This window comes from Ciconia boyciana, chromosome 2 (assembly GCF_034638445.1).
Source record: "Ciconia boyciana chromosome 2, ASM3463844v1, whole genome shotgun sequence".
Taxonomy (NCBI): domain Eukaryota; kingdom Metazoa; phylum Chordata; class Aves; order Ciconiiformes; family Ciconiidae; genus Ciconia; species Ciconia boyciana.
In genome coordinates, this window is record NC_132935.1 from 24,496,159 (window position 1) to 24,520,130 (window position 23,972).

General features: G+C 35.5%; 1 protein-coding gene across 9 annotated transcripts in view; it reads right to left on the bottom strand.

Moving 5' to 3' along the window:
- VPS13B (vacuolar protein sorting 13 homolog B) overlaps window positions 1-23,972 on the bottom strand; it is a 489,796-nt gene that overhangs the window by 311,183 nt on the left and 154,641 nt on the right. For 8 of the 9 annotated variants that reach the window (XM_072852126.1, XM_072852122.1, XM_072852124.1 and 5 more), the window contains 2 exons: window positions 18,382-18,516; window positions 17,352-17,525 (listed from right to left, as the gene is read on the bottom strand). The exons of the other annotated variant lie outside the window; for it this stretch is intronic. In XM_072852126.1, the coding sequence (XP_072708227.1) occupies window positions 17,352-17,525; window positions 18,382-18,516 (309 nt within the window). The remainder of the gene's footprint in view (window positions 1-17,351; window positions 17,526-18,381; window positions 18,517-23,972) is intronic. 9 annotated transcript variants of the gene reach the window in all.

The window sequence follows — 23,972 nt, forward strand, 5'->3', positions numbered from 1 at the left end:
ATCTAAAATTAATAAATATACTTATTTAATAAACTAATTCCTCCCTATCAGCATTAATGCTGGTAAATTATGCAGTGCCTAGAAGTTACCACAACATCAGCTGGGCGAGGACAGTAGGCATGCCCCAGGACAGACACTGACTTGGGATATTCTGTCTTTTCTTCACCCAAGATCAAACAGTCTCAAGCCTTTGAGGGGGGGAAAATAACCCCAGAAAAAAGCCTGCATTTGTTTCATTTAAATGCATTTTAATAGCTTGAGCAGGCAACAGCAATCTTTATTCTGAAAAGTGAAGAACAACCAAACAGACAAAAATCCTTCTTTGACCAAAGGATGAGCTCCATGTACCTCGTGTGAAATCTCACTGTGGGATAGAAGCAGCATTTGAAACAGCATGAAAAAATATCTTTAAATATACCTATGTCTTAAGCAATAAACACATGTAAAAACCTTCAGTTGTATAATTCTGCTATGTTATTGATTTTCATATGGAAAATGTATGAGTGGCATATGTAAAACTGCTCAAATCATTTTGCTGTTAAACAAACAAGCACATGCCTAGAGGGGACAGAATAAAGTAACTGGTCTCCTTATGATGAATAGCATTAACTTGCTCTGGCTTGCCAAGTCAGTAAGCAGTGTGAATTTAATGGCAATTAGTTGAGATCAAAGTTGAAGTACCATGAACAAAGTAGGTAAAACTGACAATATCAAAGAAGGGAACTATATCATGGGTGACTGAAAAAAAATTACTTAGATTTATTTAGAATGTTTGGAGCATTTAATAGAAAAGGACAGTTCCTTACACATTGTTTATTTTCAAAACGGTATTAATGATTAAGCAGATTTCTAGGAGACTGCTTTCATGGGTAAATTAGCCAAAAAACCTGACAGTGAAGTAAACTCTTCTGTAATAACTCCCATTGTGGACACACTGCTCATAATGATATTTTCTCAAGAAATTCAACTCTGAGTCAAAGTCAAGCATTCTCCCTCCTTCCTGGCAAAAAATGTATCAGCCATTTCAAAGCAACAGAAAAAGTTCACAGGCGTCAGAAAAAGGCAGAAGGGGAGAGAGTTCATGTGTTTTACATAGAGGCGGCTTTAGGGACTATTAGTAACAGGAAAAATATTCCTTTCATTAAATCTACGTGTCTTAATCAAGACTGACGTAAAAAAACTATAAATTTAAATTATACATTATTAATCTGGGAAAAACAGCTTTAGGGTTGGTTTCTTTTAGTGTTTAAGGAGACCTCCACTTCCATATATTAGCAGGAATTAAATTCCTATCTCAAATATTAGACGCTTAAAAAGCCTACAGCAAGCTCACTAGTACTTAATATATAACTGCTATCACTATAGAATTCCAGGCTTCACATAATACCTTCCAAACAAAAGTCTGAAAATAGTCTTATGGTAATTCCCATGGTATTTTGCATGGATGGTAACATATATTTTTACAGATGAACTGATACACAGAGAAGTTAAATAATTAGCCAGGACCAGTAAGTTAAGAGAAGAAAAAGGAATTAACACAAGACAGCTTCTTTCTACTGTAATCACTAGCCCATTCTTTTAATACAGGTAAAATAATAAACAATGAAAGCAAGTTGCAATGCTGTTTGAATTAAATGTAATTTTATTCAAATAATAAATGTAATAAATTAAACCTAGGCACAAAGAAATGTTCCAGAATAATAAACAGCAATATATTTTTGACCTTAACCTGAAGGGTAAAGACCCAGCAGTTCTTTGGCAATTAGTCAGTGAGGTCTATTGGAGATTCGCTTGAGCAAGCACTAAGTTTCTTAGAAGATCAAAGATAACTGGTGTTACACCCTGCCCTAACCAGACCCAGATTCACACTTTCCATTACTTATTTACACTGATCTTATGACTATTTTTATAGATCCATCAGAATAAGTGTGCTTTTACTCTTTTACTAATATTTGTTTAATTAAGTTAATTAATTACAGCTTAACTGAAATATCGTACAAAAGACCTCACGCAGCTTTCAAAGTGCAGGCTGAATCCTAATCCTTTTTTTTTTTTTTCTTTTAACTAGCAGTAAGGATGAAGTCAATAAATTGTCAATTAATAACATACTTGCTTTGATGGTTCTTCAGTAATTTACTTTCATACCACTTCATAAATTTCTTAGGAAAACTTCTGGGATCGCTGATACAGTACCTCTGCCATGGGAAAATTTGGTTTAAATCTGCTCTGCTGCCAATAAACCAATAAGACTAACTGGCTGATAATCCTCCCACACTACACTGTTTAGGTATATGCACTCAACCAGCGAAAGTTTAATTTGTTCCGCTAATGGCACAGAAAACTACTCAAACTTATTCACCATATAAATTTGAACTTCAGTCTGCTACTTTTTGTTATTCCTTAGGCAGAAAATTCAAGCTATTGAATGCTTTGTAATTCAGACTATTTTATCTTTTCCTTGATACAAAGCATAACAACAACAATGGACACTATCGGTAACTAAATATTAAACTGCACTTCACAGAATAAACATATTAAAAAGACTTAGAAAAGTCTAAATATTATTTGCATTGGCACACTGACATGCAAGGCACATTATACCGTTCTAAGTAAGTGTAAAGTTATTCTTAAACCACTGCACTAAAACCAGTGATGCTAGCCACCTTTTACATATTTCACACTGCCATACTTAACAGCTTTTGTCTAAGATTTCTGGTGGGATGACATGTATCTTTATTAGGTACAGCCTATTTGTTTGGAAGATAATTTAACTGATAAGAGCACACTAAAAATTTAGTAAAGAAGCTATACAAAGCTCAAAACACTTATTTTCTCTGTATCAATGATCAGAGAAACATATCAACTGATATGTTGATAGCATTGATACAGGTTTATATAAACTAAAACACCTATTATAAGATAATGTGGCATGCAAACTTCATTTAAAAGTGTTGCAGGTGTCACATATACATGACAGGCCAAGGCCAGGTGGAGTCATGTAAAAATTCCTAAAATAACTATGAAGAAACTACTATGTCATAAGATATTTTATTATTATCCTGTCTTATGAAGGAAAAACTACTGGAGAGTATTAGAAAAACTCAATCAACTACTACTCTATTTTCTATCCCACCGTTTATAAGGAGAGTTTGTCTGCATTTCCCCAAAAGATGTTGACCACACTGCACTGGTACTGACAGAAACTAGGCAGGATTGTGTCAAAAACCACCCAGTGTTCGGCTGGCATTCTTCCTGGGGTATGAAGAACCAACTGGAGATTCTCCAAAGGGACTGAGTTACGGATAAAGGAATTAAAGAAACTGTCCTCCTGCTCCACTTGTAATCCTCTGGGAAACAAGACCATCTAGAGCTAAAAAGATTTATATATTTTCTCTCAAGTTGTAGCTCTCCAATATATTTATAGGGGTAGGTCAAAATGTACCATGGATTACAACATCATTTTCCTAAGCTTCTCTCCCAAATCTCAACAATTCTCAGAACATCCAATTCACAGATATAATGAGAATAGAGATCTTGTTCTCTCCTTACACTTATACACATATATGTATATATACAGGTACAGCTAAACATGAAAATATTTAGGAAAATTATGACAGCTGTCTGGTAAGAAGTAATTAGGTATTCCCACTTTTTTCAACTGTAATTAAGAAATCAACTCTGGCCATTCCAAATTCTTATTTTGGCATTCCACTTTAAGAAATGAATGGTAGGAAAAGGGCTTTATCTCTCTTTTAAGAAAACAAATAAAATTCTCTGGAGAAAGAAAAGGACTGGGACTGCAAGCTGGGTTAGCTTCACATTTTTACTAGTTAAAATAAATTTTTTTATTTGTTACACTGATTCTACTTCTCTGAAGCAGCAGCAGTAGGAAGGCTTCTATGTTCCAATGCTGTTGGAAGTCATGGCCCTGTGAGGTGTGAACCCCAAAACAACTATCCACAAAGGCTAGGTCAAATGCTCAGGAGCACACAAACAGCAGTGCTACGTGCTGGCTGCTATGCTATGAGCCAATAAGCCCCCCTCGAAAGAGCATTAAGAAAAAGGAACATACAGAGGTATCTGTATTAGACAGAAGTGGCAGAACGTTGCTTGCCCCATGTCAGAAAGCATGGCAGGAACTCAGATGTTGCTTTATTTCCTCAAAGCCACGACCAAAATGCTGCTGTAACTGATCCTGAGTTATAGCGGCTCCCAATATAACAGCATTCACTTGCAAGTGTTTCACTATGGCACCTCACAGAAAATGAATGAAAAACATCTTGTTCCCTTAGCATTACATCATGTTACTTTTGTACAAGTATGAGTCTTAATTACTAATTTCTATGCTTTTAAAAACAAATGTTCTGGAGTCACTTTCTCGAGTATATTCACACCTCAATATACAGAAACCATTTATTGGAGTGAGCTGAGCTGCTGCCATTTGAGAAGAGGTGACAAACTGTGTCAGCTAAAGCCAAATAGAGCCAAGCCACAGTCAAGGCTACAAGGGTTATTGCATCCTTCTTGCAAATATCCTTCCATCATCCTCTTGGAGCAGCCCATTAGAGTACCTCAGTGGAGAAGAGCCATGCAAACCATTCCAACATGCTCCACTTTGCACAACAGTGGAAGATAAATACTGTCCTCACTGCCTATATCTCCAATACCTCTAGTAGTGCTGCCTCGGACAAACATTAGTGAAGATTTTAACCATCATACTTCTGCCTTTAAGGTGGATTATTCTTGCCTCTCAGTTTTCCCACTAACAGGAAGGAAGGCACGACCTCCGAGTTTGTGGCTTAATTTGCTGCCATTGTGTAGAAAACACCTGCTCCTTCCATCACGATTTTGAGATAGTGATTTTCCAGAGGAAAAAACAAGTTTGCATGGTGCATGTTAGAGATGCCCTATTCCAGGAAACAGACTCAAATGAAGTACAAGGAATCTTAATTCTACTTGTAACAGAAACAAGAAGGAAAAAACTACTTGACCAATTCCTGAACAGTCCTTAAGTAAGCACCCCTGCAGTCTCACCCACTGCTGTAAGATGATTATGAGTACCCTGCATAGGTACAACACGGACATTGTTGTCTGCCTCCAAAATGCAACAGAAAGTTCACACTGCCCTTACAGATATCCCAACAAGCAGAAGTGGGTGTTCCTGCTCTCACTCACCTCATGTCACGACAGCTTGTACAACTCTGCAGTAAAAGAAGAGTGGTTGCTTCTGTACTGTTGACTTGGGAAGTGTGAGGATATACTTGAGACACAACATCTGGCACTTCTTATCAAAAATCTCTGATTCAAGTGTAATGGGATGCACACTCTTTGGCATTGTGCAAGCATTTGAAGAAAAATTAAAGTTGAACAGTTAATTTCCTACACGTCTATCTTTTCAAAGGAAGCATGGTATCAAGCTGTGAAGACAAGGAACCTGGCAATGCGGTCATCTGCAAAAGATTGTGCAAGCTGCAACAACCCAACAGCGCAAAAAGACAGACATCCTTTTAATACATGGCTTTTACCAGCTCTTATAATGTTATGTCTTTAGTGAGCATGCAGGTAGCTCAATTTTGAAATTGGTACCCATACATGTGCTTTATCTTGATATTTTACAAATCTATAGGATTACTACTCCCTCATTACAAGCACAATAAAAGGTAGAGAAAAATCTATGTATTATAACAAAACAAGTAAGATCTTAAAATAAAGTTGGAATAATCTGTGCATTAAAAGTGTGCAAAAAGCAGATAAATATTCTGATTCTTAGGTCCTAATTATTCAAACGGCTCTTGAAATCAAAGTCTTGAACTGAGGATGCAATGATTAAAATAATACTAACCTTGGTTAGCAATTAAATGATCACATCTCCCTTCAGACTAAAAATGTAGACAACAGCTAGTAGCTGACATCTCACTTCAACATTTTACAGCTGCTCTAAAGCAAAGACTTTAGATATTTGAATGCATGCATACATCTTATTTTCCCAGGATTTCAAAGTCCACACCCAGGCTGCTGCTCAGCCATTATAAATGAGTAATTCAAGTAGGGCATGACTGCTTCTTGTATTAACTTAATAAAGATGTTTCATTCGAAGTGCATCAGCAGTTGTGTTAAGTCATCCCTTTCACAGGCTTATACTTATTCTGTTGTGTTACCAGTGAAGAAATAAAAAAGTATTATTGGCTTAAAATTATTATAAAAGTCTTTAAACTAAATACAATTAGTATTATGAAGATTATTGTTATATTTTTATTATACCTGTTTTCAAAACTCCAAAATGCAAATATACCTTAATTATTTTCTGGTTTTAATTGAAAACAACTTTATCAATCTGCACTAAAGTTTTGTTTCATTAGTTTAGACATGCAACTGCTTAAAGGACTGATATGTGCACTTTAAAATACACACATCTGTTTTCAGAAAATTCCATTATACTGAAGATTACTTTGTATCTGTCAAGTTTTCCAAGAGTTGGTTTAAAAACACAATTTTAATATAATAGATTAATTTTAAGCTTATCCTTTAATAATGAATCTATTATCAAACATGTACATAACTATTTTGCAATAATTTTAATGTCTGAAAAATATTAATCCAGGGCTTGGGGTAAAATATCTTTCAAATACTACAAAGACATATTGAACATCTTTCATTTTCTTGTATGAATTTTCAGGTCACAACCTAGAGAGAAGATTGGCTCAATACTGAATTCCTCTTTCTCTTATCACAGCAGGGACATTGTAAGAGAGCTCAAAATTACAGGGAGAATTCATATTCTCTTTTCATTAATTTATTTCCGTTGAATAAATAATCAAACATGAACATATTTACACTAAATATAAAAAATATACTGTCTATATAATTTATTCAAAGCCCAGTGAGGAAAAGATGTCCAGTTTATTTAAAAGATGATTAATTACATTTGACTGATTACCCTCTATGCCACGGACAAACAGAACAGAAGAATACTATCCAGAGGTGATGATCCATCACATGCACTCCATAACTCTGCTCACTAATGTTGAGCCAAACACTGTATTTAATGCTTCATTAGATTCAATCATATCTTCTCTTATTTTTCTAATGAGAATTGTTTCTATTTACGAAATTTCCATTATTTTCTCCATTTGGGGGGGGCGGGGGGGGAGGAAATCCCTATAATAGACAGTTATATTATTATACTTTATGTTGTATTTAAGCAATGTTTCTGTATGGTTTAAGTAGTTTTATTCCAGAAATAAAACAAGCACAGGCACTTCTGAGGGCAGGGATCGATGGGAAGAGGCAGTCAGCCTCTGATTTATTCAGATTATTATTCTGATATCTAACATTAATTTTCAGATTATACTTCATTTTCATTTATGGTTTGTACCATATTATTAGAACATGGTCTTTTTTTCCTCTGACATGACACTTACCAACACTGAACTTCAAAAAGATGTGGCTCAAACTCCAATTGGTCTGACTCCTTCAAGTCCACCGTCCCACAGGCAGTGGGCTATTTTTCCAAGATTTCTGGACATGAGGCAGCATAGTCAAAGCTACTTCTCCAGCTTGGCACCGATCCCAGGCAAATGGCCCAAGAAGCTGTGCAGTGACAGATGATGCACAGGGGCTAAAAGTGAAAGAGTTGGCAGATGCAGGCAGACTCTTACTGTGTCAACTGTAAGAGCTGACATGTTTGTTTGGGACTCCCCATCCCTTCAGTTCTCATTGTCAGGGCACCCATTTCTCCATGCATAACCATGCAATGTTCTCATTTAGTTCAGACAGTACAACCCCAAAATGATTTGCTTACAGACATAAAGAATCAATTTTCTAAATCTCCTGGGGAAAATCACAATTATTTTTTTTTTCAGATCCATTTCATCTTGAAAATACATTAGGAATTAGGAAAACACTTAGGAAAACCAGACTTTGCATTAATTTGCTGTGCTGTAAGTGGAGTTCAGTACCAACAATTAGCAGTGGAAGAGTGTGTGAATGGGAACTCAGGACTCAGGTCAGCAAATTACTTTGCTCCAGCAAATGTTTCTGTCTTAACTTAACCAGCTGCAGGATTAGGGCAACACCTAGAATCTCCTCTTTCAGACATGACGTCAGAAAAACAAATTGTTTTTTCCTTTTCAAAATGCCTTTTCCTACTCTGAAGAGTGTAAATCAGATTAAAATAAATAATTAACAATATTTAGCTATTTAATTAAACTATATATCCATTATAATCCTATCACTGCATTTCTCAAATAGATTTAGTACTCCATGTGATACTGAGAATCTCAGGATACCTCAAATATACAGTATTTGTGTTTGAAGTTGCTGTACTTAGAAATCTGTTATATAGAGATACTCAACATTAAATGCTCACATTATGTAAGTAGGCTAATTTTAGCTATTAAATAGATCTGAAAAGTTACACAGTGCACTGTTTTCCTCGTATCAATTTTAAGTATTTCCACCACCTTACACAACAAGTACATACACGAGTATCTTGCACATACTAGTTCTATTTCAGTGCACAGGTAAAAGGAAAATGAAATCAGCTCATATGGCACAGAAGTGATTAAATGGTCTAAAGGTTAAAAGTGACTAATGGTTCCTGCAGTACTAATTTCTATATGGTTTGCAGAGATTAGAGATTTTAGAATTTAGAATTTTAGAATTAGAGATTGATTTTCAGAAGCTTCAAAGCACATGAAGAAAATTAAACTAATTTAAATGTTTCTAAATTTGGACACCTCAAAGATAATCTGTCCAAAATAATTTTCAGTTTGGTCAACTACAGGAATATGTCTTAGCTTGGGGCTCATCACTGAGGTTATCTAGCTGAATTAAAAAAAATCAATATACTGCTAAGACTCTAACCTGCATTGTCTAATCCTGGCTGTGAACTGTTGCTTTCTACATAAAACTAACTATTCAGTCAGTTGGTAATGGCACAACCTTATTTTGTGACCACAAATGGCTATTTGTAACATCATGGAAAGGAACTTCTGTGGGAACTTCAGAACAGTAATGTTTGGGTGGAAGGGGACAATGTGGTTGAATATTTACTCTGCGTATTTGAGACTGCATCCTAAACCATATAAATGAGACTGTTAGTACATTTGTGTGTATTATAACCAGAACATTGGAATCTTGGGAGTGACCTGTAGCTTCTTTTTAACCTACGACAGAGTTGAACCATGAACATTACTGAGAAAAAAATTTTAGATTTAGAAACAAATATATATTTGGATCATAATTTCTGCATTGAAAATAATGGAGATACTTCATTTAATGCTGTTTTTCATCAAATGTGCTATATTTCTGTTCAGTAAGATGTTATTTCATCACTTGCTACTAAAATTTGAAAAACAAAAATTGACCTGGTCAAAATGCATTTATATTTTACCACCAAAAGTCTACTGATTTTTAGTGATATCTATTTAGCATTTCATTACAAAAAAATAGCTATGCTATACGAATCATTTACATCACCAAAGCAGTAGTGAGAGCAATATAATTCAATTATAAAACCTGGAAACAGTTTAAACACCATTTGAAAGTAAACAGTTACAATCCCTTATGCCCATGTCTGGGAAGCGTCCAAATGGAAGTTAAAGATCCCATGGCATTTTTTCAAAATAAGTAGGAGCTATCCCAATATGTTGGCCAACATATATTTTCTCAATTAAAAACAGATTTCAATGTCCAAAGCTATGCGTCAGCAATTGCTGAGAGCCTATGCCTGTAACATTTCCAAAACTCTCTGCATCATCAGTACGTATCTAGTCACCTAGCTGAATAATGCTTTTCCAGATGCCAGAAGTGGAAAAGGTGAATGCATTTTCATAAATATAGGAAGCACAGATCTATTTCCATAACAGTATAGGATAATGTAAGTTATAATTTGAACCCGCATTTAGATTTTTTTTCCAATACCAGAAGTGTTAGATATGACTTTGGTGGCCATATGAAACACTTTGATACCGCCAGATTGTAAAGTGAACAGAAATCCTATGGAACACACATGCATACACACAAAATAAAGGTAGCAGAAATAATCTCATATCTGCCATTCCCTAACTTTCACACATTTAATGAGTTAAAAGTTAAAAAAGCCTCTTTTTTTTTTAATAACTTTTTAACAACTTTTTTTTTTAGTTACTTTTACAGAATTTTGTAGGTTATGCACTGTTTAAAGAGAAGGTGAGGAGATTTCCTTTATGCACATTAAAGCCTGCATACCCCATATTACCGACCACTCAAGAGCTCAAATCTTCAGTTGACAGTACTGAAGCACAAAATCCTACCCCAAGAACTAGAAGACCAGTTACATTATCTATAGGCAGAACGCTGTTATCCTGAGTTAAAAGCAAAGAGAAAGTCAGGCAAGGAGTTTATAAGGAAAAAGGTATAAACCCAGATGAAAATCAGGCTTTCCAACCCATTCACTCAACAGATCTCCTAGTGCAATATCTCAGGCTCCTGCTATTTGGAGTTGAGTCCCCATCTTCACTGCCCAAGTTTTGTTCTTATTTTGCCATATTACCAAACTCTTAAGTGATACTATTAAGAAAAGGAAACTGGAAAAAGGCAAAAGCACTTCTTTGGCTAAAGATATTACTCTGTTGATTTCCATAGTGCAGCTGAACAGTATATCTCAAAGTAATATCAATTTTTCAAGTACCATTTTACAAAACTCAGAAACCTATTAGTCACAATTTCAGAATTCTACAGTACATGTATTGCTGAAGGATTTATGGTATATTGAGAGAAATTGAATGCAATGTCAGCAGAGAGATGAAAACACCTCTTCCCCCAAGAGGATTTGCAGAATTACTTGATGGAAAGTTGAACAAGCTGCCTTATTCCTGCATTGCACAATTACCTTTCTATAACCAGAACTTACTGCCAGTTGCCAGAGTTATGCAACCCACTGGAAATAATGTTAATCTAGTTAGCATAATATAGTATGTCCCTCCCTGATGCTACTCCCATGGACATGAAATTTATAATTGGAGCCAGTAGAGTAACAGACTGCGCTTTAGGACATGTTTACTTCCCTCTTAGAAAAAGTAGTAAGTGCTGGATCTTTGTAAGACAGTAGATACAGAGGTGATTCAAGTCTATATATAATGTTTGATACTTAAACCTTGCTGTAGTGGATATTGAGCTGTGAGAGTAATGGGGGAGGATGGAGCACACACAAGCTGGTGAATGTAAAAAATTAAATGCATTTAAAAAGAGGCTTTTACTTTCTCAGATAGGTATTAACTAACTTGCATTTACCACTGTTACCAACTTGCTCTTCCCCACACCATCCTCCCATCCTAAACTGTTCAGTAGTACCACCATCTGCTGCCCTCACTTGAGATAAAATTACAAGATGTCAGACATTTTGCTTACTACAATCAACTAATTTCAAAATCGTAAGAGAGAGAAAGGGGGGGAGAAATTGCATTACCACAAAATACTTCTGCCCACAAGTTCTGTAACTCTGAAAACTTCTAAATGTAGCCTCATGTTTCAAGCAGTTGAACTGCTATTTTTAATCCAATTTTGAAAACTACAGGACATTACTAGAAAAATTCTTCTAAAAATGTATACTTATCTGAATTTAAATTCACCCTACTCCAACATAAGACTACATGAATACTGTGTTTTCAGTAACTTATAATATTAGCGTTCATATTTTTCCAAGGCAAAATATGAGAATAAGCCAGATTTTAAAAGCAATTAAGAGGATATAAATGTTGTGTGCTGCAAGAGCACAGTTCTCAAAAGACCAGAGTCCTGGCAACTGTCATAATCCTTTTGAAATTGTTCATATTAAGATTAAAGATCACTTTGTTCCTCTATTCCCACAACTAGTTGGTATGGTAAAAAGATCAGTCCCCTAGTTTTATATGTAACATCTTTAACATTTGCTCTCCTTTCTGTGCATGTGATTAAATGTAACATTTTGAAATCCCAAAGTTCTGAGAAAAACATAAATCCTTGTCCACAGCTGCTGTTTGACTCTGGAAACACATGCATTTTCTTTTCAAGCATCTACCATCAAAAAATCCCAAAGGACTTGAACTGGAGAACACCTGCATCTCTTCATTTAGTTCCAATAACAGAGTCTAAACTTCAAAATTACAAAAATAGATGCTATGTTCAGCTGCAGTTACATTCTGCCCCTAATTCCCGTGAACAAAAATGCTAAGAGCATGAAATCATTCAGGCAAGCTCTGTCATCGAGAGGATAAGATTTTTTGCACCAGAAGCCCAGTGGGAACTTGATAGAAAACTGGCAACAATTACAGATAAAGTACATAGTGAAATCCTCAGGGAGAGAAAAGGAAATGTAATAAGATAGATGGGTATAATTTTTACACATTTATGCCCAAACCACAAATGTGAATTGTCTTTAATTACTCCAATATATTAAGCGTTTTTACTCACTCATTGTGTCAAATCTTTCCAAAATACTTCAAATTAGTTTATTAATTCTCTTTTACAAGTTTTTTTAATTTACCAGCACAAGAACACACTTAAATTAGAACTGAGAACTAAAAAAAAAAAAAAAATCATTGTTCCAGCTTTAAAATCCAGACTTTGCAGCAACCCCAGTCTAAGCAGTCAAAATTAAATTTAAAAAAGTCAATGACAGGCTTTTTAACTGCAAGAGAGGGGGAGCTGGGGCATATATAAGTGTGTATGCATAAAAACAAACATATGTAAAATCTCTCACCTCCTTTCAAGTAAGTTCCAACAGATAACAATCAGCTGGTTTATGACAGGAAAAAATTAATGTTCCTGCTGGTACCACATTTATGGTACTTTTTTCATGTCTGAATATATGATTTTTTTCAGTCTTAAAAATATTTTCACTTCACTAATTTTTTTTTTTTTTGGGGGGGGGAGTGATCTTATCTAAACTAGCAAAATATTGACAGTGGAGAAAAAAATCCAAACAACTTTGGAAGTTTAAGAAAAATATCACTTAAATGAGAAATACCAACTTTCACAAGGTTGAATATTTGCTCTTCAGCCTTCATGCAGCTTTCACAAACTAGAGAAGCCTTTTCACTCTTACTTTGCTCCACCAGCTGTATCAATGTACCACACATGAGTATGACATTAATACAGGTACTTTTGTTTACTCCCTAATTTCACTGCTGCATTACTGAATATTTAAGCTGATCTCAAAGAAAACTTTATTAATTGTATTTTTTATTTTAGTTCCTCTTGAATTATATGTAATAAAGGTCTCCATACACTGGCTGTGCACGCCCTCCCAATTATTCAATATGGCAAACCAAATAGAGCTTAATCAGGTCACCTCATCTATTCAACAGCTGCTCATAATTAAATACTAACACCAGCATTCATTTTGCAATGTCCCTTTTTCTCTCAAAGGCCAGGTGAAACAAACAAGGTCTGCAGCTTGCTCTGAGAGTTAATAAAGCCAGGGTTATTTCAGAGAAGCAGTAAGACGACCTTCCCAAACCCTGGGGTAATGGAATAATCTCCTCTCTTGTATTTATTCTATATGCTACAGTTTATCTAAAGACTGGGGAGCGTATCCACTTATTTTTACAACTATGCACAGAGATAACTGGGGCAGTTTTTCATAAACAAAAGTATCCAAAATAAAAAATAAAAAGCACCAGCACGCAGACTTGTATTTAAGGACTAAACAATAACATATTTATATTCTTTGCCCCTAAATACTTCCTCTGCCATGGGTGGATCAGTTTTCCACTGTGCTAATGACACTTTGTGCACCAAACAGTAAAACACTCTTGTTAAGTAATCATCAGTATATGCACTTGTTATACATAATACTTACTTTGCCTGTATATGCTATACATCACACACTAACACTGCCCTTTTTGGAATAACATTTTACAGAGTTTTTTCCCTTGCTGGTTATACAAGCGGTATGGTACTACTAGAACCGTATTTTTTTTCTCTTCCTCTCAGCAGCAACAAGTGAAATAGCAAGAAATAAAATACTAGTGTAAAATGTTTTATCATTCAAATTGTAAATACACCCTCAATGTTTGCATGGCCACCTACAGACAAGCAGTCAAAGGAAGCTGCACAACTGTCCTGGTCACCCTGGATCATATGATTCAAGTGGTACAAGACAGTAGACAGTTGCTGACTCAACAGGGAGAGGAGGAGGAGGAAAGGTCCCCCACCTGTTCTCCAGGTAAATACGCTCTGGAACCTCATGCCATTTGCACAACCTCCTCCTTGGCATTTTATATCCAAACAACTGCTTCGATTTTAGACCAAGTTGTTGTCCATTCAACTTCACAGATGCATAATGAATTAATTAGTTACTCTTCCTTCACTAATTTTTATATAAGCAAAAAATTTTTTAAAGTCACTTGCATAGGCATTGTATTGTATGCCAAGATTCTTCCAGAGTACTCAGAAATTCCCCTGCAATTGCTTCTCTTGGTTTTACACACAGAAAGATACTATATCATTCTGTTCTTAATGGAGGTGGCTAACTTGCAGCTCTTTAGCTTTATACACCTCCAATGCACCCCCATACCCCGCTGCACCGAGAGCGGCTCCACTGACACTGAGTTTGCAAAGTTTTCTGAATCCTTGTATATGGGGAGAAGTAAACGAAGTTTATCTGAGTGCTGGGTGATGCCAACTTATCCAGTCCTACCAAGCTGGAACTGCTGTCCCCCTTAGGTCCTTTGAGAAATCATGTGTGTATTTTGAGAGCATCAGCTATACAGCTATTTGTATGTGTACTTTGCAGAGTTAGCAGACTTGGCCAACCCTGGCCTTATCTCCAACAGTCTGATAAGACTGAACAACTCTAGATTATTTTTCTCATCTCTCCTGGCTAGCTTTTTTCATTCTTTCTACAAGCAGGTTGCGCTACTCTCTTCACTCTTCTCTGTTGTCCAAATTCCTATTCCAGAACATCATATCTAACACTATTAGGATAAATTGCTCAAATAGCACAACTTCAGTACTGCACAATCATCTCCAGTAGTACAGCTTTAAACAACCCTTTTGTTCCCGAGGCATAAGTTGAATTTGCTGTCAAATTATCCAGTATAGCTTTCTTAATTCCCAGAAGTGACTGCAACTGACAGCAAAAGCATTTTTATGCTCTCAAATAACTTCATGTTTTCTCTCCATGTAGTTTTCACAGTTGTAATGAAAAGGCTAGCCATATCTCCTGTATTAAATTGCCTCAGTTCCTTCAGCAAGTACTTGAAAGTGAAGGCTTTAATTAACTCCCTCATCCTTTGTATAGAGCCCAAGATAATTTAAACATTGTTTCCTAGTTTTATTTAAAAAAAACCACACCCACACAAAAAAAACACCAACAAAAAAACCCCCACCAAACACCAAATCGTTTGCAGAACACTATTTTTCATGCTTACTGGGATCAAAGCTTTAAGACATCAGTCAGCTTTTCCCTCTCATTTGTCATCAGTTACAGGTGCCACCTTACAGATCTAGAGAAGCAGAGGTAGAGTCTGAGCATGCAGGTTAGTGACTACCACTGAGTACACAGAATCAATACAACTTTCCTGAGGCACTGGCAGGGGGGCGGGTGAAGTGTCCAGTAAATTTTCAATTCTAAAATCTTAGCATTCAAAAGTATCTCCATTCATCTACAAAACAGGTACCACAGACACTTGTCTATTACAAACCAATTTTCTGCCTCTCAAAGTCCCTGCATACGAGTCTGGCCAGCACTTCATTTGTCAGTGCCTTAATTCTCATAGGCATCTCCTGTCACAACCTATCAAGTACTCTCTACTATCTAATTGGACTATCCATAATACTGATGAGCTAAAACGTATGTGATCACTGTGACCTGTAACGAAAGCAATAATCCTATAGTATAGGTAAGTACGCACTGCTCCTTTAAAATGTAATTAATTCTCTGAGACAAAAATCAGAAAATTAAACTGAAAAGATCCTCAAAAAAGGCAGAAAATGCAATAATCAATAATAGTAATAAGTATTATTATTATTATGAACATTTAAGAGCTACATAAGTGAGACAACAGGTGCAACAGATTTTCACTTTTTTTTAGAAAATGGATGTGAATAATTCAGAGACTGTTGCTTCATGAATTGCTTTTCAGCAATATTTTAAGGGCAGGAACTTAAAATAATTGTTATAAAAACACTGCCATAAACATTTCCAACATGATGCTCTTCAAGAAACATACAAGTACAGTTACTGAAAAAATAACTTAACAACTGCTGGAGTGCACAGTACTTACAAATATTTACTTTGCATAAGAATCAAATGTGGCTTACATATGCACATAAAAATTACAAAGATGGTAATAAATTCACTGTTACTTTTCAGACTAATGACATTCAACAACCATTGCACATGAAAAAAAATTAGAGAAAAAAAGCACACTTTTCAGTTTATTTTTGTGTTTCATAACATTGGGGTCAGCTAATCCATTCACTTTCCTTAACCTAGATGCTTTTTGGGTTTGTTTTTTTTCCCCTATTTGATTCCACTCTTAGCACGGCAACAGGATAAACTTCTAAAAACACAAAAGCATGATTCTGAAAATGCACCATACTGACAGCAAAACCTAGATCCATGTGTATTTCACAAACTAGATTATAGTTAAACTAGATACATTTCAAAATTGGCAGTGTTGCTTAAAACAGACGAATATTTTGTTTAAAATGCACAGAAACCATAAGAATGTCAGGTAAGATTATTTATGCCCACAGAGTCACCAACACTCTTAAATTTATCCAAGCAACTCTCTGAAAATATTAACTTGTTTCTCATTTTAATCCACCACTACACCAAGTTTGATGACATGATTGATGTCATGATTTCATGATGACATGAAATGTCATGATTTTTAAAATCACCTTTTTATTAACAAATTTTATGATAAACAAATTCTTAATTTAATTCTAAATTATGCCGCAAATTTATATGAACCATTTTGAATTCAGTATGTCAACTTCTGTGTAAGAAGCTCAACCCAACAGATAAAGGGAATTAAGAATAAAAACAGTATTTTCAACATGGATCCTGCCCCCCCCAAAAGTTTACAAAAGGTTCTGTATAAATAATTTTAAAAGCAACCAAAGTCAATGAAGCATTCCTTATTGAAGACGACATACTTATTGAAGACGACTTATTGAATATTCCTTATTGAAGACGTCAAAATGCTGCTTTTAGTTTGTGTGTCTCACAGTGAGCTGAAGGAAAGTTATAATGTGTGCAGTATGTGAAAAAGATACTTTGGCATTTGGCACATTTTATATCAAACCCCTCTTTTGAAAATTACATTGGATAGGAAAAATGTAATGTGATACCAGCTTAACAAGAGTTTTGCACTTACCAGAATTATGGCAATAGTCCATATATTGTGGAATTTGGATTGTAAAGGCTACCAAATCCGGAGCTAAGAGAGATTCTGGCTTTCTACTCTCATTGAGCCATTTACTGCTGTGTAAGTCTCTGGTGTCAGAAGGGCCTTGAATTAAAGGAATCAGCTTCTCTTTTCCACCATCACCTAAGATAAAGATTAGACTCCTTACAGCTTTTACTGTAACAAGATAAATTTTCAACACAAACATTCACTAGTCCAAAGACAACAGCTATTAACATTGTAAATAGAGAATTAAAACAGGAAATAGAAAGAGCAATCTCATATAAACTATTAAACAACTTCCTTAATGTTATCTTGTAAATGTCTTTACATCCAGGAGGATTTCAAAGAAAGTAATCAATTCTTTTTAAAATAGCAATTTCCATCCCAACTTTATAAAATTATATTTTTAAAAATCACCATGAACTCAATTTAGACTTAAATTCACATATTTTTAATGTTATTGACATTAGCTGCCTTTATATATGAAGAGATCACAGACATTGATTGGAAAAGTTCCTGCATGCTCTTCAAAAAAAATTATATTAAAGAAATTTAAGGACTATTTACCACAGAGCCCTCAAAAACTTCACAAGCAAAATACATACTTGTGGCATTAATGGAAAATGAGACATTAAACAATAAACAGAATACATCCAAATTATGCTACAAAAAGTAAAATGCAAATATTCTGTGTAATATGAAAATGCAGAGTTATTCCAGTTTCTTCAGTGCTTTTCGATTAATATTTGTCTCAGCAGAAAAAAACAACATCTTTATTTTTTTATTCAGTGTAAAAACTGACTATACTGGGGCCAGACTGGATCATCCTGGCACACTTAACAATAATAATAAAAAAAACCCAAAACAGAATACAAAAAAACCTCTCTGATTCATAGGAACAATGAGTAAATTCTTGTTTCAGTAACTCTCCTTGTAAAAAGCAAGGCCAATTCTCCTATACAGGCAATAAAGTTTTACATGGTCCAGCTGCACATACCTGGGGCTTTGGCACAAATTTTTATTGATCCCACGGTCCCAGAGGCACATTTGACCAATGATGTGCCGCAGTACTTCAATTCAACATTCTGGATTGAGCCCTCAAGAGTTGGCAGGGGATTCTTAGATTTCACACCTAATAAAAGAAAACTGCAAATGTACTAGCCTGTTGAATTTAAATATTTATATATTCCTTCACCAAGGCATTTAAACTTAATTATACTTTAATTATCTACCTTAGATGTTCTTATAGCATTTTTGTTGTGATTCACAGTTTTTAAATGGAAGTGAGAGAATGCTGTATATGGGCATTTTAATACAAACAGTTAAGCATAAAATACATATAGATAGCGTAAGAAAAACACACAAGGCCACTTAGAAATTGGAATAATAAATAAGTATATATACACATACATAGACTTTTGTTTTCACTTTGTAAGTGCCACCTCAACTATTCTCTTTCATGTTTTTATTACGACCCTTTCATTTCAGGATCTTAAAATGACTAAGTGTTTTCAGCTTACATTTAGACAACAACATTTTACTCAGTAGCAATGTAACGCATTAAATCCATGCAGCTGAACAGCACAGAAGGCCAACGGCACACTTGCCATTTTTCAGCGGAAACTGGAGTTCAAACCTTGCCTTAGGTCACAAGTGGAAGTAAGTTTTGGTGGTCTTTCCTCAGCCCCCATTTGTGCACACCAGAAAACTACTGCACCAGTTGGAAGAAACTGGTGCTACTGGCAGTCACTTCTGAAGAGCTGCCTAGAACCGTGGCAGCAGCAGCAGGGGATCTTACAAGTCAAGACTGAGATATCTTGGAAGAGCTCAAGAGCAGCCCCCAAAAACAGCCCCAGAGCATGGGTGGAAGAAGCCAGCCCTCCTATTCTGTACAGCGCTGCCTATCAGAAAAATAAAATACATAAATTTACTTGCAAATTAGAAATAAATAGTTTCAACACCTGTAAGAAATGAAGTATGAAAGGAAAAACTAACAGAAGTTACCATGTTTTATGGGGTTTTTTCCCCTCATGCAAAAGTGACTTGGAATTTGTCAGTTAAAACTGGCAAGCAGCTTGTTAATTATGCAAACATTAGTATAATTATGGAACCGTTTCCTCACATATGTAACATAGCATTTGTTCCAAAATCCATAATTATGCAAGGAAAGTATTATGGAATATCAGGTAAAAAAAGAAATTAAAAGCAGTTTGATATGCATTTCAAGATAGGTACACACATTAAAGAAACTTAATATATTCTCTACAGAATGAACTCATTAGTTTCTTGCACAATCTCTCAAAGACTTAGCCCAAAGAACAACCTTTAATATACATTAACTAGTAAGGAAAAATTCCTTTAAAAAATGATAGGAAACAGAATACTTAGAATTAAACCTGGTAATTGTGCTCAGTTCACTGTGCCTATTCCTGTTCCTAACCACTGAAGTGTATTTGGTAGTGCATATACAATCATTTGGTAAGCAGACTTCTTGACATATATTTATTTAAGTTTTGCTCTGGTAAGACATTAAAATAATTTTTGAATAAAAAGTACTTCCCAAGGTAGGAAGAGAGAAGCAGCATACGAAGGGACACATGGCATTTAGTAAACCAAAGTGCCATGTGAAACTAGGTTCCACATTCTATGCATATTTTCTCATCAAAATTTAACCTGTCTTCTGTGTTGGAGATATGCCCAGCCTTTTCCTAATTTGTGATTCAGGAAGGCTTCAGGCTCAAAGAATGCTTGCTGCAACCCATTTGTGTGCCTGCCATGACAACACCCCATCGGTTCTCAGTCTGAAAGATCAGCTACCAGTTTTCGTCTTGTGAATACACCCTCATTCCCAGTCTTGCCCGGGGTAAGTCTCTTTTAAAGCTGAAAATCCCCTTTAATCTAAGATGTGGTATCAGACACAACGCATTAATTTGTCAAAAGCAGATAGGGTATGTGTAGGCATTTCCTAGTCTTGGATCTGCCGCCTCATACTTCCTACAAACTTGTGCAACTAGAGGCCATTGTGTTGGAAAAAACAAGCAAAAAAAAAAAAGAAAAAAGTATGGTTTTCCCTGTCTTCTGCCTATTCCAAAACAAAGATTATAAAATACTGTTAGTAGCAGCCAAGATTACAGTCAAAGCAAAACAAATTTGAGTTCATAATTTGATCCCCATCTTTCAAGTCTTCTCAAAACTGGTAGCTTCTTGCTGCTTCCATCTTTCAGCAACTCTTTTATGCCTAAAAATACAAGGTGTGATGTCTGATACATTTCTCTCACTTCACTATGGAAGATTAAGTACTTTTAAAACTAAGTATTTTCCATCATGGAGTTCACTTTTAGATGCATTACTCTGAACAACCTCTCTGCATTAAGACTAAAACTTCCCATGTTGGTTACATGTATAACTTGAATTTTGTTTTAGTATCATATTTGAAAACAAGGAAGCAAGTTTCACATGATCATGCTGCTCCCTATCTGTTTCTGTTCACTCCTATTACCTCACCAAATAACTTCTGGAGTCATTGAATTTCAGCAAGATATGGCAGCGTTATCAGAGACATTTATTTCCTACAATCTTCATGAAAATGTGGGTATATTTGTCCTGTTACCTGACCAGTCAGTATATGCATGACAGTCAGCAAAGCATAGCTCAAACTAGCCAGTGCACTGTTTTTCACCCAACCAGCAGTTAGGGATCATTATGGGAAGCTAGGAAAGCTGAATGGCTTGGCCTTGAAGAAACCCATATAGTTAATGATTATATTTTAATGCATACAAAGAAGTAACTGATAGCAGTAATAAGCTATTTCTTTCTGGAACACTTGTTAGAGGGATAGGATGAACACTTTCTCAGTTGTTTTCAACTATTTGAAAAGAAAATAAAAAAGTATTAGGAAAACATAGCATAATCATGCCTCTCCTTTTCTACGTTGCTTTGACATCAAATGGCAACATCATCCTGCTCTCAGTTTTAACACCTGATAACCATAGCACACCACAGTAATCAAGACGAAGTTGCAAGAAAAATTAATTCTGCTCAGGTTTCACAGTTCTGGACTGACGGATACTCAGAAAACCCATTTATTAAATATTAAAATCCTATACAGAGCCTACAGTAAGGAATAAGGAACTTAGGATGTCTAACCAGACTTTCATCACGAAGACAAAAATCACCTGAACCTAAGGTGATTCTCCTTGCCCAGTTACTAGTTTCTTTTTCAAAGCGCAGAAAGTTTAGACTTTTGGTGAACCATTTACAATGAATAGGTTTAATAGAGGGAAACAGCACATTTTCTTCAGTCTCTGAAAATTTTTGGAAATTATGAACCATCCCTCATAAACTTGTCAAATTGGCAAGCTGCTCTACAGAGAAGAAAGAAGCCTTGTTTCCTACATATGCATCTGACTATCTGTAGTTTCCATCCCTGTAACTTTAGTTCTTCCCAAATATTCTCCCTTATTAGCTCTTTCATCATGATAATATCATTATAAAATCAAAGTCTCAACAGTTGTACACATAGCTAAAATATTCCTTAAATACCTATTTCAGCAAAAAAATCTTTAAGCAAGCGAAGACTGGGGCTTCCTTCCCTCCCCTCAATGTTTATAAAATTTTTTAGAAGTAGTGTCTTCTCAAGGGATTGATTGAGCAGGAAGATGTTAAAACTCCTAGATAAGAAATGCTCCATGTCTCCAAATACTAACTCAAATTTAGTATGGAGACAAACACTCCACAAGATTTTAAATAAGACATTGAGCATGAATTCAAAGACGAACCAGGGAAACCAAATCTATCGTTGCCAACAGCAACATTATCCAAATTCAACGTCCTGCAAATGAAGCATGAGAAAGGCTTATTTCCAAGGTGCAAGACAACAAAGTAGAATTTGTGCTGTACTCACTCTTCTGCAATCACACTTTCAAAAGCAGCACTGTGATTTACTCGACTTTGTTGCTCAGTGTAGTCAAAATTGGAGAACAGCGCAAACATGTTTGTTTTTCAGTACCCCTCACATTTTTTTTTAGTTAATTTATTATTTTCATCAGGAACACGGTAATCAAAGACTTTATGGAGATAGAGAGATGCATATGCCTGTCTCCACCAAATATAACCTACAGCTGCTTCTAGGTAAAAATGACGATTTTCTGGCTGTATGATTTTCGTAGTGGAAACATCTTGCCCATTGTTGAACTATTTGCAGTAAAAATCAAGTGTTTCCTTCCCAATATGTAACCATGCTTATACTTGGTGATCAAGCATAATCTGTTTTAGTTGAATCAGACTATCACATAGAATATAACACATTACCAAAGACCTAAAAAGCTGTTCTTTCCATACTGCAGAACCCAAAAATAGGCAGAAAGGTTTTCTAACTTAAAATCTACTACGCCTTGACAATTTACACCTTGTGCACACTAACTCACTTTAATTTTAACTCCAAGCCTAAAGAGCCATTCTGTTCTAGAAACACGCACAGAAGCATCACACCGTTGGGGAAGGTTCTCCCACACTTTAAAGCAGGCATTCACATCCTCCCCCCAACTTTTCTGGTCATAGGTTTGGTCCTCTCCATGTATATAACCCATCTACGCAGCTTGCCCTAAGTCCCTGCATTCAGTGACATTCTATGTGCAAAGAATCAAATACCTAAAGGCAGGTCACAATTGTGTCTTCATAGATTAGCCCAGGATTTCTGCTAACAAGCCTATTAATGCTGAGCAATCATTTAATTTAAGACCTGTTAAAAAAAAAGTTACCCAATTAGTGATTTTACCAATGGCCTATACATCTTTTACCAATCTGTTCGTAATAAGGTGAATTTGCAATGATTAATGGAAAACCAAGAAACAAAAACTTGAACTGATCAACAGAAAAGACAGGAAACCAGCAAAAGAGGTATGTTACTGATTCTGAGGACAAGAGTCAGGACTGTGTGCCGCCAAATCCCTGAAATACAATAAATAATTCTTTAGAAAGATCATAAAAGAGAGAACTGCAAAATATGAAATAGGAAATGAATAAGGCATGACAAACTTCTAGAAGCAGCTCCACATGAATTCTCCCCATATTTAGGTTATGGCCTCAGAAGGAAAAATTTCAATATTTAAAGCATTAAGTACCAATAAACTACGGTTTGGCAACATGATATAGTAAAAGACTGTCACATACATGTCAAAATGATTTCAAACTCAGTAAAAAGATCAATCCATGAATAAAAGCAAGGAGCTATTAACCAAACAAAATAACATTTAGGCTTAAGTCTTACTGGAATCAAGGAAAAAAAGTCCAATTATTTTCACAGAAACATACATTTAAGTTTTACATGACTAACACAGAAAAGGTAGTAAACAAATTGAAGCATAAGAGAACCTCATTTCTTTCATGAGAGATACTCATTTGTGTTCAGTCCCTGCTTAAGCAGCGCCCTCAGTGAGAACTTCTGAAAGTCTGTACTGAACTTGGTTAGAGAGATGGCACTTCTGAGGAACTTGAAGCTAAAACCAAACTTAATTCCTTCCTCCTTGCAGTACGAACATAACAGAAGCCACAAAGACCAGCTCTAGCTGGCATCAGTCCTACTTCTCA